This window comes from Zootoca vivipara, chromosome 12 (assembly GCF_965207765.1).
Source record: "Zootoca vivipara chromosome 12, rZooViv2.hap1.1, whole genome shotgun sequence".
Taxonomy (NCBI): domain Eukaryota; kingdom Metazoa; phylum Chordata; class Lepidosauria; order Squamata; family Lacertidae; genus Zootoca; species Zootoca vivipara.
Window position 1 is genome coordinate 45,059,950 of NC_142595.1, and position 25,145 is coordinate 45,085,094.

General features: G+C 43.8%; 4 protein-coding genes across 4 annotated transcripts; all 4 read left to right on the top strand.

Annotated features, from left to right (window-relative positions):
• Positions 1–3,457: 3,457 nt before the first annotated feature.
• On the top strand, positions 3,458–4,387 carry LOC118095016 (olfactory receptor 10G7-like). The gene has a single exon (XM_035135861.2). It carries the CDS (start codon positions 3,458–3,460, stop codon positions 4,385–4,387), a length of 930 nt encoding a protein of 309 aa, XP_034991752.2.
• A 4,684-nt stretch (positions 4,388–9,071) lies between these two features.
• On the top strand, positions 9,072–10,470 carry LOC118095729 (olfactory receptor 10G4-like). Its single transcript, XM_035136968.2, has one exon. The coding sequence runs from the start codon at positions 9,072–9,074 to the stop codon at positions 9,999–10,001; it is 930 nt and encodes a 309-aa protein (XP_034992859.2). The 3' UTR covers positions 10,002–10,470.
• Positions 10,471–17,020: 6,550 nt separating this feature from the next.
• LOC118095728 (olfactory receptor 10G6-like) lies at positions 17,021–18,505 on the top strand. The gene has a single exon (XM_035136967.2). It carries the CDS (start codon positions 17,144–17,146, stop codon positions 18,080–18,082), a length of 939 nt encoding a protein of 312 aa, XP_034992858.2. The 5' UTR covers positions 17,021–17,143; the 3' UTR covers positions 18,083–18,505.
• A 3,845-nt stretch (positions 18,506–22,350) lies between these two features.
• On the top strand, positions 22,351–24,066 carry LOC118094990 (olfactory receptor 10S1-like). The gene is made up of 2 exons (XM_088655039.1): positions 22,351–23,816; positions 23,848–24,066. The coding sequence occupies exons 1-2, from the start codon at positions 23,050–23,052 to the stop codon at positions 24,023–24,025; spliced, it is 945 nt and encodes a 314-aa protein (XP_088511165.1). The 5' UTR covers positions 22,351–23,049; the 3' UTR covers positions 24,026–24,066.
• The last annotated feature ends 1,079 nt before the right edge of the window (positions 24,067–25,145 follow it).

The following is a 25,145-nucleotide window of genomic DNA, read 5'->3' on the forward strand; positions in this document are numbered from 1 at the left end:
TTTATAGTGTGAGTGGACCTTGTTATCTTGGAAGATGTTCAGTGGGGTCAGTTCTGGGGTGGCCTCTAGTACCTGTTTAGTTATTTTGCTTATATCTTGTGTGACTATTGTCCAGAAGAATTGGGTTTGGGGGCATTCCCACCACATGTGGACATATGGGCCTGTGGAAGTGCAGCCTCTCAAGCATTTTGGTGAGGTTACTGGGCATATCATTGCCAGGTTCCATGGTGTTAGGTGCCATTGGTAAGTGACTTTCAGAGTGAATTCTTTTCTTTTCACTGATATGGATTTAAAGGGACATTTAGACCATGTTCTAGTCCATTGTGTGGGGTTAATTTTGGAGCATATATTATCCCCCCATTATTTTTTGATCGCGTCAAAGGGGTTTTGTGGGCTTTGGAGCAGTGTTTATTTATGCATTTGTAAGCCTGTGCTAACATCAAAAATTGAGATTAGACACCTCATTTATGAACCATGCACCTTTACAGCAATATTCTATTACATCTACAAATTGTCCCTCTCATAAACATTGTTGGATATGCATATTATTTCCCCACCCCAATTGCAGCCCCTTTTACTTTTTCCATTTTACCACTCCATATTTATGAATCGATAGCATAGCTGCCAAGTTATCCCTTTTTTAAAGGGATTTTCCCTTATGCTGAATAGGCTTCCTCGCGAGAAAAAGGAAAACTTGGCAGCTATGATCGATAGGTTTCGAGAGCAGGGAAAGGAAAAGTGAATTATGGCATGAAAATTTTTCTTTTCTTTTCAAAACCCATATTCTACCTGTGGAATCTTGAAAAGATCTAAGATGTTTGCCATGCACCAGGAGGTATCAGAGCTAAGTCCCCCAATGACTCCTATTACATTTTTCTGGACGCCACACCTGTAGTTGGGAATAAAGTGATGTGCTTTAAAGATCAGGTCTAGGGTGGCTCGGTAGCTCATCTTTGAATCATAATAGTTATCGTAGATGTGGAATCCCACAGAGACATTGGGCAACATCCTGGGATTCTCGTTGATCTCATCGACAGCAAACACCAAAGCAAGGATGTGCTGGTAAAACTTTGTCATCACTCTGCAAATGAATTGAGTTACTGTTTAGTGGGAAAATTACAGAGTGTGCATAATCTAGATATGAGAGATTCACTTGCCTTTCTGTAAAGAGAGGACACAACCAGAAAGGTTTATTTATTTTTTTTGAGAATAGTATTATACCGCTGTTTCAGAAGAATATATTAAAGCGCCTGTGTGCCTGGAGATTTCTAAAAAAACACAGTTCTAAAGCTTTTATTCCGAATCAATCAAAGTTATTTTAAGTCAGATACAACATTTCAGAAATAAATGAAATAAAAATAAATACTCGTTACTTACATTGGGGTATCAGTGAAGACTTGGGAAGGGTGTGTATCGAAGGATAATTCAGGGACTATATAACAGATATGAGATGCCATTGCCCCAATGACCAGGTCACCTGGCTCATGCCACTCGTGTGGAACATGGACAGGATTATTAGTTGTGCATTTAACACTTTGTACTTGGGACACCAGATTGGGGAGCAGCAGGAGCAGCAGGAGCAACATCCTGATGGCAAATACTCTTGTGTGCATGGACTCCCCTGGTTCTCTCTAGAGTATTCTTACTCTCCTCCACCTGATCTCAACAAGACAAATTGGGTGGCAGCTGACTCTGTCAATTTGTCACTTTAAGGGACGCGTATCCACCTTATTGTCAACTTAAAGACTGTCACAACAGAATGCCTTGGATGCCAAATAGGACGTAGTGATTTGATATGAAAGGGGGAAACTGATAACGGATAGGTAACAAAGCCCAGCCTCTCTCTCTCCTCCCTTACCATAGCTGCCTATGAAGCACTGGGGAGCTTATAACCATTTCAGACTTGCTTGTTGAGCCTTTTTCCACTCTGACTTCTGGAGCCTTGGCCATGTGAATTGATTATTGTAATTTTAATAATTACAGGGAAGAATATCAATTGTGCAGTGCTTTTGGAGTCTATGGCATATAAACAGTAGGCAGTGCTTTTTTCTGATGGTACTCAAGGTTATGTAGTACCGGCACCTGTTTTCCCAGGTGAAAAGCACTGGTTAAAAATGTGGCGCTTAGTGTAACAACTTCATAGTGAGTACTGGCACTGTTTTTCTAGAAGAAAAGCACTAGCAGAAGGGGAACTGCCAATGTAATCATATTTGTCGCACTATAGAATCTTAGATAAGGAATGAACCTACAGTCCACTCCTTATGAACCCCCTCTTAATGCAACATTAATCTTGTGCCTTGCTTAGGAAATAGCAAGGGAAATAAATCAATATATTTTATGAACACATGTTTGCCTGCGTCTCAGCACCTTCACTCTTAGGGGAATTATTTGGTTGTCTCCCTGGGGTTACAGAATGTTTATAAAATGTTTTCTCTTTCCATCCAGCCCATGTTCAAGATGCACAACAGGAGAGTCTCCATAAATTCCTTCGTGACGATAAAGCAATCAACTGCAATGGATTAAAATTTAGAAGGGACTTTCAAAAGCCTTGACATCAGGCGTACCCATGGTTTGATTTCTGTAGCCCTTCGGAGGAAAGGTAGCTTGGATGAGTCTTCAAAATGTTTTTTTTGTTTTGCTTTGTTTTGTTTTACTCTGGCAAACGTAAATCAGATTCAAGTTTGTTTTTGCGTTAACATAGGGGTGCAAAACTAATGTTCGTTCATTGTCGTACACATTACATGGCAGGACAACTGTATTTAGGGTTGCCATATTTCCAAAAGTAAAATTCCTGACACTCACAAAGTTGTTGGATTTTTTGGGGGAAGAAACCCACATTGTTGAGGAAACCTTCCTCCAAAATAGTTATTTTAAGCTTTTAGAGCTCTTACCGCTGCTTTTTCCATCACATTTTCCCAATTCTGCAAAAATCCCCCCTGGCACCATTTTTACACCTGGAAACTAGGACATGTCAGGAATTTTTCTGATGCATGGCGAGCCTAATTGGATTGCAAAATTCAGAGAAGTGAGAACTTTGAATGAATGGCTGCATTTTGGTTTGTGAGTTGGGCTGGGAAATGTAAATTAGGTAGGTTTGCCTTCAGATGTGAACTGAACCAAATTTCTCCTCCATCCCTAGAAGGAGCCTATCCTCAACTTGCCAGCACCTCTACTGGCACCGAACACCCAATCCACTTCCATCCTCAGGCTTGCCTCCACCCCATCTCATCCCTCAAATGTACATCTAATATTTCTGCTTATTAAATCCTGCTCGTTGTGTTCTTCCCAGTGCCCAGCAAAGGGATGGCATAGTGACATGTGTTTAACATTTCTTTCTCCGTTTTTTCTAATGGCAGCTGTGGGGTAGAGAAGAATTTCTGCTTTTGTTTGATCTTCTTGCTTAGGTGCTACACCTTCTTACTTAGGCTCCCATGATCTGGAACACAACCACGATTAGATGAAGAAACCCAACCTGACTGTGGGGATTCAGTTCACCCTCTCTGGGTTTTCTGATGTTCTGGAGCTCCAGCTCCTTTTTTTCCTGCTCTTCCTTTTCATCTACATGTTGACTCTTCTTGGAAACATCCTCATATTCCTCACCATCTGCTCCAGCCCTGTGCTCCATTCCCCCATGTACTATTTCCTTGGCGAGCTTTCCATCCTGGATGTGCTTTATTCCAGCACCACCGTGCCCAAGATGCTGACCAGCTTCCTGACTGGTTCCCAAGCCATTTCCTTTGAGGGCTGTGTGGCTCAGCTCTATGCCTTCCACTTCTTTGGAGGCACCGAGTGTTTCCTGCTCACTGTCATGGCATATGACCGCTATGTAGCCATATGTGACCCTCTCCACTACTCTGGGATCATGAGCAACATGACTTGCATCAGACTGGTGGCTGCAACCTGCCTGGTGGGGGCACTTCATTCGACTCTTCAGACTGTGCTCACCTTTCGCCTCCCTTACTGTGGGCCTTACAAACTTGACCACTATTTCTGTGATGTCCCGCCCTTACTGAAGGTAGCTTGTGCAGAAACCTCTCTGAATGAGACCGTGGTCACAGTGAACATTGGTGTTGTGGCACTGAGTAGCTTTGCTTTGATCCTTGGTTCTTACATCCGCATTGCCATCACAATTCACAAGATGCGCTCTGAGGAAGGGAAGAGGAAGGCCTTCTCCACCTGCGCATCTCACCTCACTGTAGTCCTCCTCCTCTATGGCCCTTGCATATTCATTTACATGCAGCCATCCACCGACCACTCTGCCCTGACCATTGTGGCCCTCTTTTACACATCTGTAACACCTGCCCTGAACCCCATCATCTACACCTTGAGAAATGAAGAAATCAAGAAGATGGTGAAGAAACTGGCATTCAAGAAGGTGTTTTCTTGAAGGACAGCAGATTCTGTAGATAGAAGACCATGAGTTGGGATGAATTGTACCTCTATGAGTTGTGTCCACTGCTACTCCTGCTCAGAGTAGACCCTCTGAATGCCAGTTGCTGGGAATCACTGGGAAGAGTTGCTGTTGCACACAGATCTTCGTGTGGGTTATAGGTTTGCCATTGTGAGAACAGGATGTTGGACTAGCTGGGCCTTGGGCATGATCCAGTAGTGCTCTTCCGATGTTATGTTCTTAATGGGCATGACTATATTTGCTCCAATATTTTCGATGTGTCTATTTTGAGCATAACTTTGTTAGATACAATCCTATGTCTATTTGTGGGGGATAGTTGTGCCATGAATTCTACTCATATTGATCCAGAGCAGAACTCCAACATATAGTTAGCAGAGTAAAAGGTTAGTTGCAGGATTCCTCAAAAAATGACCAGAGAGGCAATTAATATTTGATTCAGCAGAGCTTTATGGCTACTGAAGGCAAATGAGCATAATGGTCACAAATCCAATACATTCAGGATTGGCACTGTCCAGCCGTACTCAGCTTCTATGAAGGAATAACCCAAACATCATGAACCTTCTGCTTGTTTCTAGAAATTTCCTGTCATCTAAACATCCAGCTTGCACCAGTTTCTTTCACAGAGAGAAGCTTCCAGAACCCTCTTGAATTAATTAGAATAGGAAAGATCTCTACACATTAGATCAATTCTTTCTGTACCAAGAAATGCAAACTGACAAGTTGAACCATGGTTAGAAGATTCTAATCCTCTGTGAACATAAGACTGAAAGGTTCCCCCTGAATTTCCCAGAGTTGGTCCAGCACTACATCTCCCCACTATATCTCTCTCCCTTGACAGTAACACTTAGGAATCCTTAAAACTGTCAGTGTTGGTTTCTCTCAATTTCACATATTTCAAATCTTAGTTTGAATTTGCTACATTTCTGCACCAGTTTGCAGGAATAATGTGCTCACTAAACATCATCAGCACTTTGGAGCACATTTCTCCAGATATACAAATTTTTGCAAGCAATTTGCATTTTTATAATACTTTGTCCCAATATACATTTTTTTGTTGGAAACCTATATTGCACAATTTGGAGAAGTGCAAATTTATCAAGACTTTATTTTTCTGCTTTAAAACCTGTTCTCATTCTAAAATGTTATTTGTTGTATTTCATGACCGAATGTAGTAAGACCTGGTGTCTGATGAAATTAGAAGTCCTGAGGAGAGATAAAATACTGCATGGAAACAAATACAACCACCCTTACATTGAAAACTCTGATTTCTTTCTTTATCACATTTAAATCCCATCTTTCCTCCAAGGAGCTCAAGTTGGTACAGACGATTCTCCCCACCCCCATTTTTATTTTCACAACAATCCTATGAGGTAGGTTAGGCTGAAAGATAGTGACTGGCCAAAGCTGACCAACTAAGCTTCTTTGGCAGGTGCAACGAACCCCCTCCCCGACGTTGCCGATAGATTATGAGATGAAAGGGTACAGGGGTAAAGCAATCCTCACACAATTCCTTACGCCTTAAAATAAACCCCTCAATTCTGGGCTTCTCAGTAAAGAGAGTCTAATTACAGCTTTCATGGCCTGATCTCACAAACACTCAGGGCTGTTTGAATGAATAACCTCTTGCCTACAGAACAGGGACTCCCTCAACTCAGATCCCTCCTGTATCAGTCTGCCATATCACCCTGGCAAACTTGTGGCACTCTAGGTTTTCACCATACTGCCCTTCCTGTGTGACTCTAGGACACAAACTATCCCTTTTTCCTTAGGTAAGTTTTGCCCTTTCCTGAGTCTCCACCTCTGTGAGTTTTAATACGCAGCTGGAATAACCAAGACGATACTCTTTGGCACAAAAAGAAGATGAATTTTATTTTTTTGAGAACATAGGTTTTTCTTTTCTTAATGGTGCATAAGATAACAATCTTTGTTACAGTTATACATTAACTCTGTCAGACTTTAACTTCAAGTTATCCTAAGCCTAACCTAAACCAACACTATCCTGACCCCCACAACCTTCTTCTTCCCTCTTCATCACCACACTCCCCCTCTTCCAACTGCCAAAACCGTTATTCCCTCATTTTTAAACCAGTCACCGTCCCGCCTCCTAAAGATGTGCTGTCAGTTAAACTGTAGGTGGATTAACTCTTTCTAATCCAGGGTGTAATAAATCTTCCATCCCGGGGCTAATCCGTTACAGGAGGATGGAGATTTGAACCCAGGCCCCAGTCCAACACTCTATGCACTATACCACACTGACCTTTTCTTCACACTTTACTTTGATGCTCACTGCCCTAATGGAAGTATTCTGCAGGAGACCAGCTCAGACCTGGAATATTGTCTCCTTCACAAACAGAAAGCCCTTTCTCTTCCTCATCAGATTTGTTACCCCTGCTCTCCAGAGGCTACTTACATTCCGTGTAAACCAGAATCGTCATTCTTAACTGAGGGCAGGGTAGCTGGCTTACAAGGCAGCATAAGCAGTCTAGGCACCCTTATTCAAACAGTTACAAGAAAACACAGTGTGCAACTCTATTGAACATATATTCTGATGGTAAGAGTGGAATAGACAACCTCAAAAGGTAGCTGTGATTTCTGCATTGCAGATGGTTGGGCTTAGATGACCCTTGGGAGTTCCTACCAACTCTACGATAACATGCAAATGAGTGCAGCATGCTGGGTTCAGACACTTAAATTTTCTCTGTACTGTCTGCTTCCACAACTTGGTGGCTTGCATTCTTTTCTCTGCAACTTCACATGGATGTAATGAATAAGCACGGAGAAATTGTAATAAATAAAAGTTGACCCAAAATATGCAATTCTGATTTTGGTAGGGGTTTTTTTTTCCAATAGGCCATCAAGAGACCTTTAAAGCCCTAAATGGCCTCGGTCCAGTATACCTGAAGGAGCGTCTCCACCCCCATCATTCTGCCCGGACACTGAGGTCCAGCGCTGAGGGCCTTCTGGTGGTTCCCTCGCTACGAGAAGCCAAGCTACAGGGAACCAGGCAGAGGGCCTTCTCGGTAGTGGCACCCGCCCTGTGGAATGCCCTCCCACCAGATAAACAACTACCAGACTTTTAGGAGACATCTGAAGGCAGCCCTGTTTAGGGAAGCTTTTAATGTTTAATTGATTATTGTATTTTAATGTCTGTTGGAAGCCGCCCAGAGTGGCTGGGGAAACCCAGCCAGATGGGCAGGGTATAAATAAATTATTATTATTATTATTATTATTATTATTATTATTATTATTATTATTTGTTCACAACTCCATGAGCTAGTAGACTTAGTGCTGGCCCTCAATAACTCTCTGCCATTCCAATGTATAGAGGTAGACAAATCTTAGTATTCATGCATGCCATAGTTAAGGAATTACTTCTTGCACCCCATTTATATGTGCAACCAGAACTGGGGACAAATCAGCCTGGAAGGCTGGATGAAAGCAATGGGGGGCCTATTGTTTTTGTTTTTATTATGTATCTTGTGGGGGGGCTGTTGTTTTTGTTTTTATTATGTATTTTGTGATTTTATATCTTGATTTTATTCTGTGAACTGCCCTGAGACCCCTGGGTATAGGGGTATATACAAAGTCAATAAATCATTATCTCATGTCATGTTAGTAAATTGACTGACACTGGTACCGTAGTTATTATTCTGCACTAATGATGCAAACATCAGTAATTGCTCATTATACTTGGTGTGTAGATCCTTTAGGGTTCTTTTCCTTGGAGTCACCAAACTGATGTCAGAATGTGCTTGGGGAGAAATCTCGTCTCCCATGTTGAATAAGAACCAGAGATATGGTGAGAAGAGGGTTCATAATTCCTCCAACCAACCTTAATCGTCTTGCAACTTCTGAAGAAGATGCAAATACTGGCTCCTTCTCAATGCAGCTAATGAAGCTGCATGGGTCATTGACTTGGATCACCCCTCTCTAAAAATACAGGGAGGTCTATTTGTCAGAGTATTTGTAAGATGCAAGAATATTGTGCATTGACATGTGAATACAACTAATCTGACATTCAGTTTTACCAACAGTTCAAATCCTTCCAACTGGAAATTTCCATAGCTGAGGGACTCATGTTCTTGTAGATCACGCATGCGACTTTGATGCAAGAGTCATTGTCTGGAGTCATCCTAGAGCTTCTATAAGACAGGGAGATCTTCTGCCAGAGATATACAACTATGTTGTGCATTTGAAGGCCAATGCCACTGATTTTTTTCCAGCTTATTTGTGGTTCAGGTAAGTTCAAATACTGCCAATTGAAAAGGTCCATAGTTAAGAATCGATGTTCTCATAGCTCAGTATTCCCTAACCATGCTGGATACAGAACTTCTTTTAGCCACAGTCAACGTTGGTCAGGGATAATGGGAAACTGAAGGGATATTTAGGGAAAGCAATGATAGATTAATGTTCAGCATGCATATGACTTCAAGAAGGCTATCTCCTCAACCTAGATATTTCAGGGTGAGAGCACACCTGATCTGCATATTGCTCCCAATTTGATGTGGAAATGTGGCAAACTGAAGTCAAGATTGAAATGGCAATGAATCAAAATGGACTGATTAGTTTCTCCTCCACCTCTTCCCCTCCTCAAAATTCTCATTTTCTTCCTATATTCAGGTGTGTGCCATTAAAGACCACAACAATCAATTGAAGGTAGATGGAGAAAGTCAACCTCACTCTTGTGATTAAATTCACTCTCCTGGGTTTCTCTGAAGTCCAGGGTCTTCAGATCTTCTTTTTCACTCTCTTTCTTGCCATTTACCTCTCGACGTTGCTCGGGAATGCCGTCATACTCTTCACAATCCGCCTCAGTCCTCAGCTCCACTCCCCTATGTACTACTTCCTCTCTGAACTGTCCCTCCTCGACGTGTGTTACTCCACTTCCACCGTTCCGAAGATGCTGGCTGGGTTCATCAGTGGCTCTCAAAGCATCTCTTACCAGAGCTGTGTGGCTCAGCTTTACTTCTTCCACTTCTTTGGGGGCACAGAGGGCTTCCTTCTCACTGTCATGGCCTTTGATCGTTATGTGGCCATATGCAACCCCCTTCGCTACTCTTCCATTATGAGCAAGATGGTATGTGCCCAGTTCATGGCTGGAACATGCCTCGTCGGGACCATCCATTCCACTATTCAGACTGTCCTCACTTTCCGTCTCCCTTACTGTGGCCCTTATGAGCTTGAGCACTACTTCTGTGATGTTCCACCTTTGCTCAAAGTGGCCTGTGCTGACACATCGATAAACAAAGTTGTCATCATGATCAATGTTGGCGTGGTCGCCCTCAGTTGCTTCCTCTTGATCACGGGCTCCTATGTACGTATTGTTGCCACCATACTGAAGATGCGCTCGGAGGAAGGAAAGAGAAAAGCTTTCTCCACCTGCACAGCCCACCTCATCGTGGTCTTGACCCTCTACGTCCCTTGTGTCCTCATATACTTGCAGCCAGCCACAACCAACTCAGTTCAGAAGGTGATGTCCATTTTCTACACAGCTATCACCCCTGCACTTAACCCCATCATCTATTCCTTGAGGAGTGAAGAAATCAAAAGGGCAATGAAGAAACTTGTCTTTGGGAAGATATCTTCCTGAATGAAAGGGAAGGAATGAAGGGGAGAGAGAGAGAGCTTGGCAAGTGGTGAGTTCAAGTAAACTGGTCAATACGTAGCCCTCATTACCAGTAGCCTTCAATTGCTGTATCCTCCATCAACTTCTCTAATCCTATTCTAAAACCACCTTTGTTGGTGGCTCCCACCGCATCCTGTGGTAGCAAATTTCACAGTCTAATGGAGTGTTATGGGATGATGAATGGCCTTCCTCTGTCTTGAATCTCTTTGCTTTCAGCTTCGTTCCACGGCCCTGGTTCTAGTACTATGAAAGGGGAAGCAAACTGTTTCTGTCTGGTTCCATCATAATCTCTTGACCTGACCTACTTCATGGGTTGCTGTGAGAATAACGGTGGTGGGATGTTTCATCCCTTCCACCCAACCATCCACCGTTTTTTTGTTTTTGTTTTAAACTGAATCTTCCACCTGTCTCTTTCTACAAACCCCTGCTTGAACACTGAGGTCTTCAGGGGAGTTACGGCTATTTGTCTCCCATAATTTGGCAGCACACCTCATATTCATGAAGCATCATGCATTCAATATGCTGGGTTCAATTTTGTGGAACCCCCTGCCAACTGAAATGAGACAGGGCCACTCCCTGATGGAACTTTGGGCGTCTAGTCGATAACTTTTTATTTCAGTAAGAATTTAAGGTCATTTCTGATTTTATAGCTGGCTTGTAATGGAGTTTATCTCTATTGTATTTGTTCAGCTTATTGTACACTGCTTAGAGACAATTGCAGTTAAGTGGTATAAATAATAAATAAATAGCCTGGTTAATCAATCTAATTGCATCTTGGCTGGCCCTGGCACAGTATCATATGTGCTAAAAATCCAGCTCTGCTCTGCTCACCACTTACCATCTTGCTGAAAGTTTTGCTGCTGTTTATGGGTCTGTTTATAGATTATTGTACGACTTTTATTGTAATGTACCATTCTTTTTTATTTTGTGTCATGTTTTGTGCCCTCAAATTCTGCAAGTTGCTTGGAGTCTCCAACCAATAAACTGAAATAATAATAACAATGGTAATGTTGTAAACAGCTGTTATTATTTTTTATTCAGATAGATAGATAGATAGATGATAGCTAACAGCAACTCCTTGTGGTTGTTTGCTATGGGAAAACTATTAGGAGTCAGGAACTTGCCAATCTACCAGAAGATCTTCCTTTGCCTTCTGCTCACCCCTGTTTATGGATTTTAAGCCTGTGAGCCATAATTATATTGTTTATTATTGATTTTATGTAAGCCACTAGACCTTTTTCAACTAAATAAAGGTGCAAAAGTGCTGTAGGTCTATATGTAGTTTGATGCGTAAGAACATAAAAGCCTGCTGGATCAGGTTCGTGGCCCATCTTGTCCAGCATCCTGTTCTCGTAGCGACTAAGCAGAAGCTCAGAGGAAATCTGCAAATGGGACCCAAGCACACAAGCACTCTTTCCCCTGCTGCAGTGTCTGGCGACTGGTATTCAAAAACATGACTGGCTCTGACTATGGAGGAAGAGCATAGCTATGATGGCTAGTAGCTGCCGAGATAGATAGTCTTATATGCCATACATTTGTCTAATCCTCTCAAAGCCTTCCAAGTTGTTGGCCATCACTGCCTCTGGTGGCAGCATTTTATTTTTTAAAAAAATATATTTTTTATTATTTTTTCATTGAGAACACTCCAATATGGGCCACATTATTACAATATCACATCATGCCGAACCATAATACAATTTATAAAGCCAATTATACATTCCATGTTCTGATCATGGCAGCACTTTAATTGCATGGTGTGTGAAGAATCACTTCACAGTCGTACCTTGGTTCTTCAATGTAATCCGTTCCGGAAGTCCGAACGACTTCTGAAAATGTACAAAAACCAAGGTGTGGCTTCCGATTGGCTGCAGGAGCTTCCTGCACTCAATTGGAAGCCGTGTAAGCCGCATCAGACATTCAGCTTCCAATTTTTTTTCGCAAACTGGAACACTTACATTCAGGAGTGAAGACATACGAGTACCAAGGCATTTGAGAACTAAGGTACGACTGTATTTTCTTTGTCCTGTATCTTCCAATATTCAGTTTCATTAGATGCCCATGAGTTCTAGTGTTATGAAAGAGGGGGGAAAACCATATGTGTAGGCGAGACATGTCTAGTTATGGAGAGAACCATTTTTGCCCTGGGGGCCTCTTGCGCCAACACAGGAGGAATCTGTTGAATGGGACTTCATCTCATATGCTGGTGGGAATGTAAAACTGATAGGTCTTTGAGGATTTCCCTACTTCAAATCCATTACAGTGGTACCTCAACTTACGAATAACTCTACTTACGAATGTTTCTACTTACGAACGGAGCTCCGTCCGCCATCTTGGATGTGGTTTAGATAGGATTTTTCCTACTTACGAATTTTTAGATAGGGTTGCTTCGACTTACGATTTTTTCCTCCCAATGCATTCCCATGGGATCCGACTTACATTTTTTTTTGACTTACGAATGTGCATTCAGAACGCATTAAATTCGTAAGTACAGGTACCACTGTACGTCATTAGTTTGTGGAGTGAATGTTGCCACTTCTCTACTGTCAGGGTTTGGGAAGTCTATTCCTCCCCTTGTGATAGCAAGAGGTAGAGATAACAAGGGAGAGTCCTTTTTAATGAGTTTGCTCATTCATAATAGTGAGAGACAAAAGAGTGCAGCAAGCCCTAACAATGGCGTTGCTCCAACTCAGCCCCCCTCCCTCCTCCCTAGCTACAGCATTTCCCTTTACGGTGGCAGCTCGTGGTCAAGTGTCTGTGAGACCTTTGCTCCTGCACCCTTAACAAATGCCGAGTTCTGGGAGAAGGGGGGGGGTCAGAAATACTCTCCAGTGACAACGTGTTAGCTGGCTGCTCTGCCTCCCCCCCTTATCCTAACACTTCCCAACTCTTCTGTTCGTCTATCTCTGAGCTGTGACCTTCCTCATGTCTGTATCTGGGGGTCAAAAGGGCAGCTGGCTAGCCCCCAACTGGATCGTCTCCTTCTCAGTCGTGCCACTGCAAAGATCCATCGACCTCTGGCTCCGACATAAATCAGTGACTCAGGCCTCACAGACTTGAGCATACTATACTTACAGTAGCAGTGTAAACTGCACAACGGAAGTGGCTGAGGCTGTGGATACATACTATGAACTACGGATTTATTAATCATAAATCAAGACAAAGAAACATGTCATCTCTCCTTGCTGTCTGCTCAGAGAGAGAGTGAAAACAAAAGTAATACCGCGGAAGTTCCACTTACACCAGCTGGAATGTAAACAGACATGTGACACATAACAATCCCATGTCTACAAGTAAAGGTGGAATGGAAAATCCCAACACCTCAAACCCCTGCTGTAAATCAACACAGCATTCCTCTTCTCCTGCAGCATCAGTGTGTGATCTCTACCATTCCTCCTCCATCTCGTCCCCTTGAGTCCAATCCGTGACATCTACTGAATGATGTAACTGACCTTGTGTTTTAAAGGAGTCATGTTATTTATGGACCTCATTTTTTTGTATTTTTTTAAATCATTGATGCAATCCCTGGATTCAGTTGGAGAAAAGGTGGTTCATAAATGCAATATATAATGTAACAGTAATGACATACCACCACCTCCCCCTTTCAATACCTCTCATTATAGTTTGCCAACATGAGATATCATTATAGATTTATTTTGAAAACAAATGAAATCCCCACCCACTAGTTGGCTGTGGGTGATCCTGAGGGAAACAGGTTAATGTTATGGAAACTGGTGGTGATGAAGCCTGAAGACATAAATTGCCATGATGCTACCATCTAGGTGAATCCCAGAACCATTGGTGAAATAACCCAAGACAAAGGGAGGGTTATTGTTATGCTCGCAGCATGCATTCTGGAGTGACTTTGGATTAGATATTATCTTACTGGAACAGGAGAACATTTTTTTCTTCTATGGTTTCAGGTTAAAGAGATATGCAGGTTGCTCACATGTCGCAGTCAAAAAGAGTACAATATGTGTACCTGCATACCCAAATTGTTCAGCTATACGCTCATACAGCTATTCACATATAATGTTCAATGAGTGTACAGTGTGTACATGTGTACACAACAGTAGAATTGTACAGATCAACAAGTGTATACTCTTTCACATAGAAACTTGTATATGTGAACAACACGTGAACAAGCCTAAGTTGAGAAAGGATTGGTGTTCTTTTCTCACCTAGGCATTGACTTCATGTTTAAGAGTGGTGACTGTCTTGAAATGCAGAGGAAGAAGACTAAGGAAACACTGAAAAGGACTGCGGCGTAAATTAAAGAGAGCTTCGGTTTCTGCAGGCTACAGAACATCTCACATTACATCATGCAGAAAGGTAAGATTTCATGATTGGATGAGTTTGACATAGTTAAGCATTGCGTGACCAGGCATGACAGACACCAGGGAATGTAGGAAAGGAAATAAAGACTCTGACAACAATAAAGAATTAAAATTAGGCCACAACTTTATTAAACTTCCAAATGTAGGAAGACCTTGGCTTAGGCCTTGGGCGTGTATCCCTCCCAGCCCCCCAGCCGGGGAACTGGGGCACATCAGGGTAAATGGGATATTGGGGTGCTCTGCGCGACATAAGTGTAGGCAGGCAGCTGAGCCCATATCCCCGCACGCAGGGTAGTTCACTGACGACCTTTCAGTGTATGGCCAGTGACACCCAGTGACACCCAGTGGTGACCCTGGAATCACCACCGCAGGGGGGTGAGTCACCACTTCACACACACACACACACACACACACACACACACACACACACACACACACACACATTATAGAAGGGAAGAAAAGGCTAATGGATTCCACCCAAGGCCATAACCGCCAAAGTTGTGATGAATTGCTACGGGGAAGACAAAACCTGCCAATGCAGGAAAACTTCTTCCCGGTCCGTCAACAACAACCAGTCAAAGACCATAGCAGCATCCACTAAACAGGAAGAAAATGTTAACCTCTAAACAAGAAACATTAACAAAGGGAGGGTTGGGTGGGTGAAGCTCCCGAGCCGCCTGCCTGGCTAATACCGGCTCCTCCTCCTATTTATAATGGTCTGGCCCCACTTCCCAGGAAACGAAACTGGGCATGAACCTCTGAATAATACACTGAGAAGCAGAGCAGCCCCCTTCTACTAGCAAGTTCCCTGGGAACTGTACCACCGCACGCGATCCCACAAAAGGCACCCACAATATAGTGTGAGTGCTCATTATAAGACATAATCTAGCACCAGGACCAGCCCTGCTATCAGGTGGAGTGGACAGCCATCTCAAGCAGTTGCTTGAGGGTGTCATAAAAAGACAGCAAACGGTGCGTTGTTTAATTTTTCACTTTTACTGCCAGACAAAAGGAGAGGTCCTTGAGGGATTTCCAGGTGCCAAAATAACGTGACTGGTCCTGGGTATTATAGGGTGCCACTTGCTGTTTATCCTGAATGTCTTTGGCCAATCCTGCTGGTTTTCTCCAGTTCTGCATGCTCTTCTCTCCTTCGCTACTGTGAGGAGAAGTTTTGATTAGGTTTTGATTGGGTCCAGGTTTTGATGGCACAGCAAACTGCGGTTAATCAAAACTTGGACACAGGGCCGTCTTAAGCGCCCCTGGTGCCGTGGTGCGACGGATCCCTCCAGCGCCCCCCCCGCCCCGTTTCCCATAGGGCCGGCCCTGCTTGAACAAACTTGGACATTACCAAGCTTAAAACCATGGAGAGACCTGGTCTGAATAAGGACATTGGATTCTTATCTCATTATACATGATCAAGCTTTCTTTAGCACCTCACCCCTTGCTTTTTCCTGCAAGACCAATTGCAGTCGTTAACAGTCGTTAACAGTCATCAACAGGTTTACCACTCCTATCAGCCAATCACCCATTCCCACCACCCTTCCAAGTAATACCCCCACCCCCACCCTCTGGCTATACATAAGGGTCTGGTGACTTCTGTTTCGGTGTATCTGAAGAAGTGTGCATGCACACGAAAGCTCATACCTATGACAAATTTAGTTGGTCTCTAAGGTGCTACTGGAAGGATTTATTTTATTTCGTATTGTTTTGACTACGTCAGACCAACACGGCTACCTACCTGTAACTGGACAAACTGTAGTTACTCTTATCTATCAATAGAAACAAGCCAATGACAAACCATTAATAAATAATAATAATCTCTGTTTCCTGAGATTATTTCTGCAGGTGAAGATTTCAGGGTCTGAACAAAAGGATATACCGGTATTCTGTTTCTGAGAGAATATTAATTCTGCTTCCATCTTTAAGAAATAGATGGAACCAAGACAGACACATTCAGAATTCAAATTGTTTTACAGATTCTGGATCTGGGAATATTTGTTTGAGAATTGCCTCCCAGACTGAATTCCAGCATTGCTTGGAAGATTGGTGTGCCAAGCCAATTTGTATGGCAAGCCAATGTCATTTTTGTTTCTTAGGATCCTACAGAGCTTTAATATTCTGTGTCAAACCTGGGTGGCAATCCAGGGTTTCAGGCAGGAGGTCTCTCCCAGACCTACCTAGAGCTGCCTGGGATTGAACATGAGACCTGTTTTATGTAATTCCTGGAGAATAGCTGGAATGAGTAAACAGAGATGATACTAAGTTTCAGAAACAACTTCTGCTTTCAGTTGCAGCCAAGGTCTTCTGAAATCGGAGTTACAAAAAATTAACTTATGTTTTGGCTACTGTACAAAGCTATAATGCAAAAACCTGTTAGTGAAAGATGAAATCCTTACCAAAAAAAATACAACCTACTCTTACAGCTCAAACATAACTTTGTTTATTTGGAGATCAGTACTATGATTCTCAGCAAAATTAATCTCCGAGCATAGCAGTCCAACTAAAAATTGAACACCTAGTTTGAAATTAATATATCTAATGGGCTAGACTTTTGATATTCCATGTGAGAATTGAGGGTACGGTTTGGAATCTGCCACCCATCCGCAATATTAATTTTATCTGTACTTTCATTTTATCTCCTAGAAAAAACCTAAGTGGTTACAAGTAATTTTCCCAGAATTGAGCAGTTGATGTGGCACACCAACCCCTTCTCTCCCTTGTTTGGATTTTGCAGTCAAATCATTAACAGCACCAAGGTGAACATTAAGTTACATGGAGTGTGAAAACCAAACGGGACAGTACCATTTCATCATTGTCGGGTTTCCTTATCCCCATGAACTACGAGTCCCATTGTTCCTCTTCTTCCTGCTCATCTACCTGCTCACCTTCATCGGAAACCTCATGATCCTCTTGGCAGTGGCATTTGAGCCCCGGCTGCACAAACCCATGTATTGGTTCCTTTGCCACTTGTCCTTCTTGGATATGACTGTCTCCTCAGTGGTGGTGCCCAAGGTGGTCGCTGGGTTTCTTGAAGGTGGTGGGGTCATCTCCTTTGGTGGCTGCGTGACCCAACTCTTCTTCTTCCACTTCCTGGGCTGCACTGAATGTTTCCTCTATACCGTCATGGCCTATGACCGCTTCTTGGCCATCTGCAAGCCGCTCCGCTATGGCACTATCATGAGCCATAAAGCTTGCCTCTGCCTCTCCTTCGGAACCTGGTTCGGGGGCTCCTTGCACTCTATGATACAGACCACTCTCACCTTCCACTTGCCCTATGGCCATGGGGACCAAGTGGGCTATATCTTCTGTGACATCCCAGCTGTGCTTAAGCTGGCCTGTGCTGACACGGCACTCAACGAGATGGTGACCTTTGTAGACATTGGCTTCTTGGCCATGACCTGTTTCCTCCTCATCCTCACATCCTACGTGTACATCATCTCTACAATCCTGAGGATCCGTAGCGCTGAGGGACGTCGCCGAGCATTCTCCACTTGCGCTGCTCACATCACAGTTGTCATAACTTACTATGTTCCCCTAGTGTTCATCTATCTGAGGCCAGGATCTGAAGACCCACTGGACGGAGTGGTGGCTGTGTTCTACACCACTGTAACCCCACTCCTGAATCCCGTCATTTATACATTGAGGAACAAGGAGATGAAGTGTGCATTAAGAAAGCTGTGGAGCAGGAAGATGTCTTCACCAATTGAATGATTACCTGGGCAGCGAATAGGATTTCACTGGCCATTAGCTGTGTTCACTCAGACAATATGGGGAATGCTATCTTATACTATGTTGGTGCATAATAGAAATGTGTTCATTTTCCAATGGTGTCTGTGGTGAACAAGAATCTTGGGTGATCTAAATAATGTTTCTAGCTAATTAATTTTCTTAAAGGTGGGCATTGGGGAAAGGGAATGTGGAATGAATCAACTTCCCCATACAGTGGTACCTCGACTTACGAAGACGATCCATTCCGCAGCCATCTTCGTAAGTTGAAGTCTTCGGTTGTCGAAAAGACAAAGACAAAGACAGGCGAAAAGACTTCCGGGGTTGTCGACTTCAGAAGTCGAAATCTTCGGAAGTCGAATTGTTCGGTTGTCGAGGTACCACAGTACATATGGGGCTGGGGTTTGTTGTGAGGGTGCTGTTGGTTTTTCTGTATCATTATTCTAGATCTTGTTGTGATTTATATGGAAATTGTTCTATTTGGCTGGGTATTATTAAATGTTATGACTACTTTTGTTATGTTGTACTTACACATATATTTTTTATAAAAAAGTAAGTTGCCTTGAGCATGGTTTTAACTGTGCAACAGCGGCATACACATAAAATCATGTATGTATATATGAAATTTTATTTGTATGCCACCTTTCCATATTTCAAACCATGTTCAAGGCAACTTACAACTAGGGGGGAAACCCCACACAATTCTGACATAACAAAACGAGTCACAAAATACACAAAAACACACAACCAAATTAAACAATTTCCACATAATAAGAGCTAACGTAAATATATTTTTTGGTATATCATTAACAGCAACAATGCCATAAACAAAACCCCATAAACAATACCCCAGCCCAATAGTCCGTTTAGCAGCCACAGTAACTGAAGTCAGTCAGGGCCCTGTGCTCCCAGGCCAAGTGTAAAAGGGAGATGGCCTTCCAAGATTCATGCTTCTGATGGGAATAAGCACCACCCATGGCAGAACTCAACAAACTTTTGCGTGGACAGGTGGAGTCCCCCAAACCCCAGGCAACCCCCAAACCCCAGACAACGTGCTATGGGATTCAAATTGGCCACAACTTTATTAAGATTCAGAAGCAGGGAGACCTTGGCTCAGGCATTGGGCGTTATTCTTCCCAGTCCCCCAACCTGGCTGCAACTCTTTTGGGCGACTGGTGAGAATCAGCGGAGCAATGTATGTAAATTTTAGTCTTATACAATAAGCTTTGTACACATACTTCTTTATCCATCCAGAGAAGCAGGATGGATGGATTCATCCAGAGAAGCAAGATGAAGAGTCTGAGGACACATTCCCACTAGGCAAAAAACTCAATGTGCAAAGCAGGACAAATGAAGGGGTGTGTGGAGGTGGAGGTAGACGAGTACAGGACTTACTCCCTGGTAAATGTTACAGTAGGGGTGGGAACCTCGGGTCCCGGGACCAAATGCAATCTACCACCCCCTTAAATCAAGTAAGTAAATAAAAAATACTTTATTTAAATTTTATTAAATTTATTAAATTTATTAAATTTATTAAATAAAAGTAGAAATAATCTGAATATTTGAAACTGAAATGCTCACTAGGGTCACTCGGGTGACGTTGTAGCGCATTCTAGCAATGCAACTAGCAACCTGACTGAGTGATAGGTGTGGCTTCCATGAACTGACCAATCGTGTTGCAGGTAGCTCAGTTCTGGAACAGGACAGGTGGGTGTCCTTCCTCCCTCCTCCACCCATGTCTCTAGGCCACACACCGTTTCCCAAGCCACACCCCTGATCAGCCCTACTTCATACTCTCCCCTTGCCTGGTTGGAATGTGACAGGGAGCTCTGATAATGCTCCTTGCTTGCCTGAATGGAGAATACAATGAGAGCCCTGCTGGTTCAGGCAGGCAGAGTTTCATCTAGTCCAGCATCCTGTTCTCACAGTGTCCACCCAGATGCCCATGGGAAATTTTCAAGGAGGGCCTGAGTGCAACAGCATTTTCCCCTCCTGTGCTTTCCAGCAGCTGGAATTAAGACTCATATTGCTTCTGACGATTGCCGGAAGAAATATCAACAACCTCAGATATGCAGATGACACGACCTTGATGGCAGAAAGTGAGGAGGAACTAAAGAACCTTTTAAGGAGGGTGAAAGAGGAGAGCGCAAAATATGGTCTGAAGCTCAACATCAAAAAAACCAAGATCATGGCCACTGGTCCCATCACCTCCTGGCAAATAGAAGGGGAACAAATGGAGGCAGTGAGAGATTTTACTTTCTTGGGCTCCTTGATCATTGCAGATGGTGACAGCAGTCACGAAATTAAAAGACATCTGCTTCTTGGGAGAAAAGCAATGACAAACCTAGACAGCATCTTAAAAAGCAGAGACATCACCTTGCCAACAAAGGTCCGTATAGTTAAAGCTATGGTTTTCCCAGTAGTGATGTATGGAAGTGAGAGCTGGACCATAGAGAAGGCTGATCGCCGAAGAATTGATGCTTTTGAATTATGGTGCTGGAGGAGACTCTTGAGAGTCCCATGGACTGCAAGAAGATCAAACCTATCCATTCTGAAGGAAATTAGCCCTGAGTGCTCACTGGAAGGACAGGTCGTGAAGCTGAGACTCCAATACTTTGTCCACCTCATGAGAAGAGAAGACTCCCTGGAAAAGACCCTGATGTTAGGAAAGATGGAGGGCACAACGAGAAGGGGACGACAGAGGATGAGATGGTTGGACAGTGTTCTCGAAGCGACAAACATGAGTTTGACCAAACTGCGGGAGGCAGTGGAAGACAGGAGTGCCTGGCGTGCTATGGTCCATGGGGTCACGAAGAGTCGGACACGACTAAACGACTAAACGACAACAACAACAACTGCTTCTGACAGTGGAGATAAAACATAGCCATCAGGGTTTGTGACCACTGATAACCTTATCCTCTATGAATCTCTCTAATCTAAAGTCATCAAAGTTGGAGTCTATCGCTGTGTCTTATGGGAGTGAGTTTCATGGCTTAAGCATGTACTGATGATGATGTTGTTGTTGATGATGATGATTACAATTTATATTTCACCCTTTATCAGAAGATCCCAGGGCAGTGTACCACATTAAAAACACATTACAGAGCATCAATGATTAAAGCATAATGAAAATCATAATGTCAGACAGCTTAATAGGGTATAGAGAGGCATACAAGCATGCGTAGAAATTAACTTATTGCACAAAGGTAAAACTCACATGCATGACTGTGTCTACCTTTGCCTCTGGCTCCACCCACAACTGGAGTATGGCCCCTGTAAACCCAGAGGGAATGTAGCTTTGGTATGTAAAAGTTCTCCCTCCCCTGTGTTTGCTAGGAAAATGAAGCTTCTGTCTCTCAACAGGGGGAATTAATGAAGCGATCCTGCTAGAATACCCAGAGGAAACTGTTCTGTTTGTCCTAACTGGTTATGCCCTTGCCGATATCAGCAGCACAATGTTGCTGTGTCAGTCGGGTTGGGTGAAAGGAAGAGAGCAACGAGATTGCCTCCTTAATGGTGGGAGCATCCCTGATACTCCCTGGACATAAGCCAGGGGCCTCTCAGGCCCCCATGGAGCATATCCTTCCTCTAGAAGGCTGTGGTTTGGACTGTGCAAGTATATAGACTGGCGGACACTCAAGAACTGTGCCACACTGAAAGTAATGCCTACATACATCATCGCACTGCAGGTTTACAGGAGGTGAGAATATCTGAATGCAAAAGTTATGCTTCTATTAAGATATGCACATATCCTTCTGGGAAGCTCTCTAGCTGGTGGTTCATTACTCAAACAGCATTGGGGAGCAGGTTCTGCTAGAACATCTCTTTCTGAATTTCAGTTGCTGGAAGCTACAGGAGAGAAGAGTGCTGTTGCAATCAGGTCTCATAGGCATCCAGTTGACCAGAATGCTGGACCAGATAGGCCTTTGGATGTTCTTATGTTTTAAAACAATTTTTGAAAAAGGAAATGAATCCAGACTAGCCGCAAGCTAGGTCAGTAGAAAGCAATGTTTGTTCCCATTGTATGCTTGTCCAGAAAATGTGCTGGGAGCTTGCAGCTGTGACAAAGGGAGGAAAGCGTCCCTCTCCAAAACTTCAGAGAATTTAATTCTTCTAAAATTGACTTTTATTTTACAACGCCCAATGCCTGAGCCAAGATCTCCCTACATCTGAATCTTAATAAAATTGTGGCCAAATTTAATCCCATAGCAAGTTGTATTGAGTCATTATTCCACTTGGGGGTTGCCTGGGTTTTGGGGGACTCTGCCTGTCCACGCAAAATATTAAAATACAGTAATCCATCGAACATTAAAAGCTTCCCTAAACAGGGCTGCCTTCAGATGTCTTCTAGAAGTCTGATAGTTGTTGTTCTCTTTGACATCTGTTGGGAGGGCATGCCTGAGTTTGAGGTTTGGTTGTTTTTTAAAAAAATAGCCAAACGTCAAATTCTAGTCCTGCATCCTGATATAATGTTGGCCAAGTTGGTAGATGCCTAAGAGAAACTGTAAACAAGGACTTCCGTGCAGCAGCACTTCTCCCTACTTTTGATTCCAAGTAACTGGAATTCAGAAGCATCCTTCCTCCAATAGTGAAGGTGAAACATAGTCATTAGGGTTAGCAATAAATACCCATGGCAGTTAAAAGAGCAAAAGAAGGAGAGAGAGGAAGAGGGAGAAGGAATGGATAAAGAAAGAGACAGAGAAAATGAAACAAGCCTGACAATTATTTTCTTTCATCATTTGAATGTCTAAATTACTATTCTTCCTGTTAGGAGCTGCAGGGCTCATACTGCCAACCTTTGTGTATATATGCAACTTCCCCTTGTGGTGAGCCAGTGCCACTGAACTGCATGTTGCAACTTGCATGTTTTCACATCCTTTAGTTATCCTTTGATCTTGTCTTACCCTTCCATTCAGATTACTCACTTTGTTCCTTGCCTCCTGTGCTATCAGATGGACCCTGCCAACCACACTGTGACGGTCTTTGTCCTGGGGGTGCTGCCAAACACAGCCGAACTCCCCCTTCTCTTCTTCCTCATCTTCTTGGCCATCTACATGCTGACTGTGCTGGGGAACCTCCTCATCCTGATCACCATCTTGTTAGAACCCCAACTCCATCGTCTCCCCATGTACTTCTTCCTCTGCCACCTCTCCTTCCTAGACACCTGTCTCTCCTCTGTCACAGTGCCCAAAGTCTTGGCGGGCTTCCTAAGGTCCAGCTACAGAACCATCTCCTTTGGAGGCTGCATCGTCCAGCTCTATACCTTCCACTTCTTGGCAAGCACCGAGTGCTTCCTTTACACTGTCATGGCTTATGACCGCTACCTTGCCATCTGCCGCCCGCTGAACTACAGTACACTCATGAACAGGAGGGTCTGCTCTGGTCTCACAGCTGGGACCTGGCTCACTGGGTCCTTTCATGCCGCTATCCATACCAGCCTGACGTTCCGTCTGCCCTACTGTGGTCCCAACCAAGTGGACTACTTCTTTTGTGACATACCACCAGTGCTCAAGCTAGCCTGTGCTGACACATCGGTGAACCATGCCATCATACTAGCCAACATAGGCGCTGTGGCTGCCGGCTGCTTTGTGCTCATATGTATCTCCTATGCCTACATCACATCCGCCATTCTGAAAATCCGAACAACAGAGGGAAGGCGCCGTGCCTTCTCCACTTGCAGTGCTCACCTTACCGTGGTGCTGCTCCAGTATGCGCATATATACTTTATATACTTTATATACTTTATATACTTTATATAACTTTATATACTTGCGTCCATCTTCAAGTGCCTCCACCTATGGGACTCTAGCTGTATTCTACACCATCATCACTCCTATGTTGAACCCGTTCATATACACATTGCGGAACAAGGAAGTGAAAAGGGCGTTGAGGAAATCATTCAAGAGACATGTTGCTTCTCAGGAATGATAGGTTGGGCAGTCAGATTCCACAGGGCTCTGCATAAATTTAGAAGCAGATTTATTGGACTGGGATGGAAGAGGGGGTGGGGTACCATTTTCAACATGAGGGCCACAGTCCCATCTGTGCAACCTTCTTAGGGACACATTCCAGTGGTGGCATGACTAGGGGCAGAAACACGTAGAGCAACAGAACCTGAGTGGTCCAACTTTCATATAATATAGTAGGGAGTGATTTAAATGTTCTTCCTCTTACTCTCAGCTGTGGTATGCTTTCTCTCTTATAGGTGTTGCTAGGATCTGAACCAAAAGCCATATCAGAAACATCAGAGTGAGATTCCTGAGATGTGTATGTCCACAATTGCCTAATTTGAAGTCAGTTAAGTGGTCAAGCTTAAGGCTGCAATCACACAGCAGTATATTCCTATCCCCCTCACCAAACTACAGTTGTTGCAATGGTTTTTACAACAACCTATCTTTCTAGGGAATCCTGGGAACTGTAGCTTTTGTGAGAGGAACAGGGGTTAGAACCCTTAACAAACTACAACTCCCGGAATATATTGGGGGGGGGAGAGGCATGACTGGTGTAAGTGGTATCATGGTGCTTTAAATGCATGGTGTCGGGGACTAGGCAGAGGAGGAATGGTAGAGACCACCTCCTCAGCCTGACCCTTCCAGGGAGGAGGAAGAGGAAGACAGTTTAGATCACGGGTGTAAAACTCAAGGCCCGCAGGCCAAATCCGGCCCGCCAGACCTCGTCATGTGGCCTGCCGAGCGCCCCAGCCAGCGGGACCCAGCAGCGGGACCTTGCTGCTGAAGCGCCGCACCGACAAAGCGCAGACAAACAGCTGGGGCCTGGGGAGGGGGTAGAAAGGCGGCCGGAGCAGCGCTGCATGGAGCGCCCCGAGCCACAGCAGGAGAAGGAAGAGGCAGCTTGCCGGGTCAGCGCCCAGCAGCGCCATACGGAGAGTGCCGAGCCTCTGGGACGCAGCAGTGCTCTGTAGCACTTTGAATCCTCCTCCTCCTGCCATGGCTCGGTGCCTGGAAACGGCTGCTGTTGCTGCTGCTGCTGAAGCACAGACAAAACACCCAGCAGCGCCACGTGGAGGAGGATGAGGATTTAAAGTGCT

Excerpts from the sequence above, each read along its gene's own strand:
- LOC118095728 (XM_035136967.2), top strand. The coding sequence starts at position 17,144 with ATGGAGTGTGAAAACCAAACGGGACAGTACCATTTCATCATTGTCGGG.
- LOC118095729 (XM_035136968.2), top strand. The coding sequence starts at position 9,072 with ATGGAGAAAGTCAACCTCACTCTTGTGATTAAATTCACTCTCCTGGGT.
- LOC118095016 (XM_035135861.2), top strand. The coding sequence starts at position 3,458 with ATGAAGAAACCCAACCTGACTGTGGGGATTCAGTTCACCCTCTCTGGG.
- LOC118094990 (XM_088655039.1), top strand. The coding sequence starts at position 23,050 with ATGGACCCTGCCAACCACACTGTGACGGTCTTTGTCCTGGGGGTGCTG. Across the intron at positions 23,817-23,847 it reads CTGCTCCAGTATGCGCATAT|TTTATATAACTTTATATACT; the intron begins ATACTTTATATA and ends TACTTTATATAC.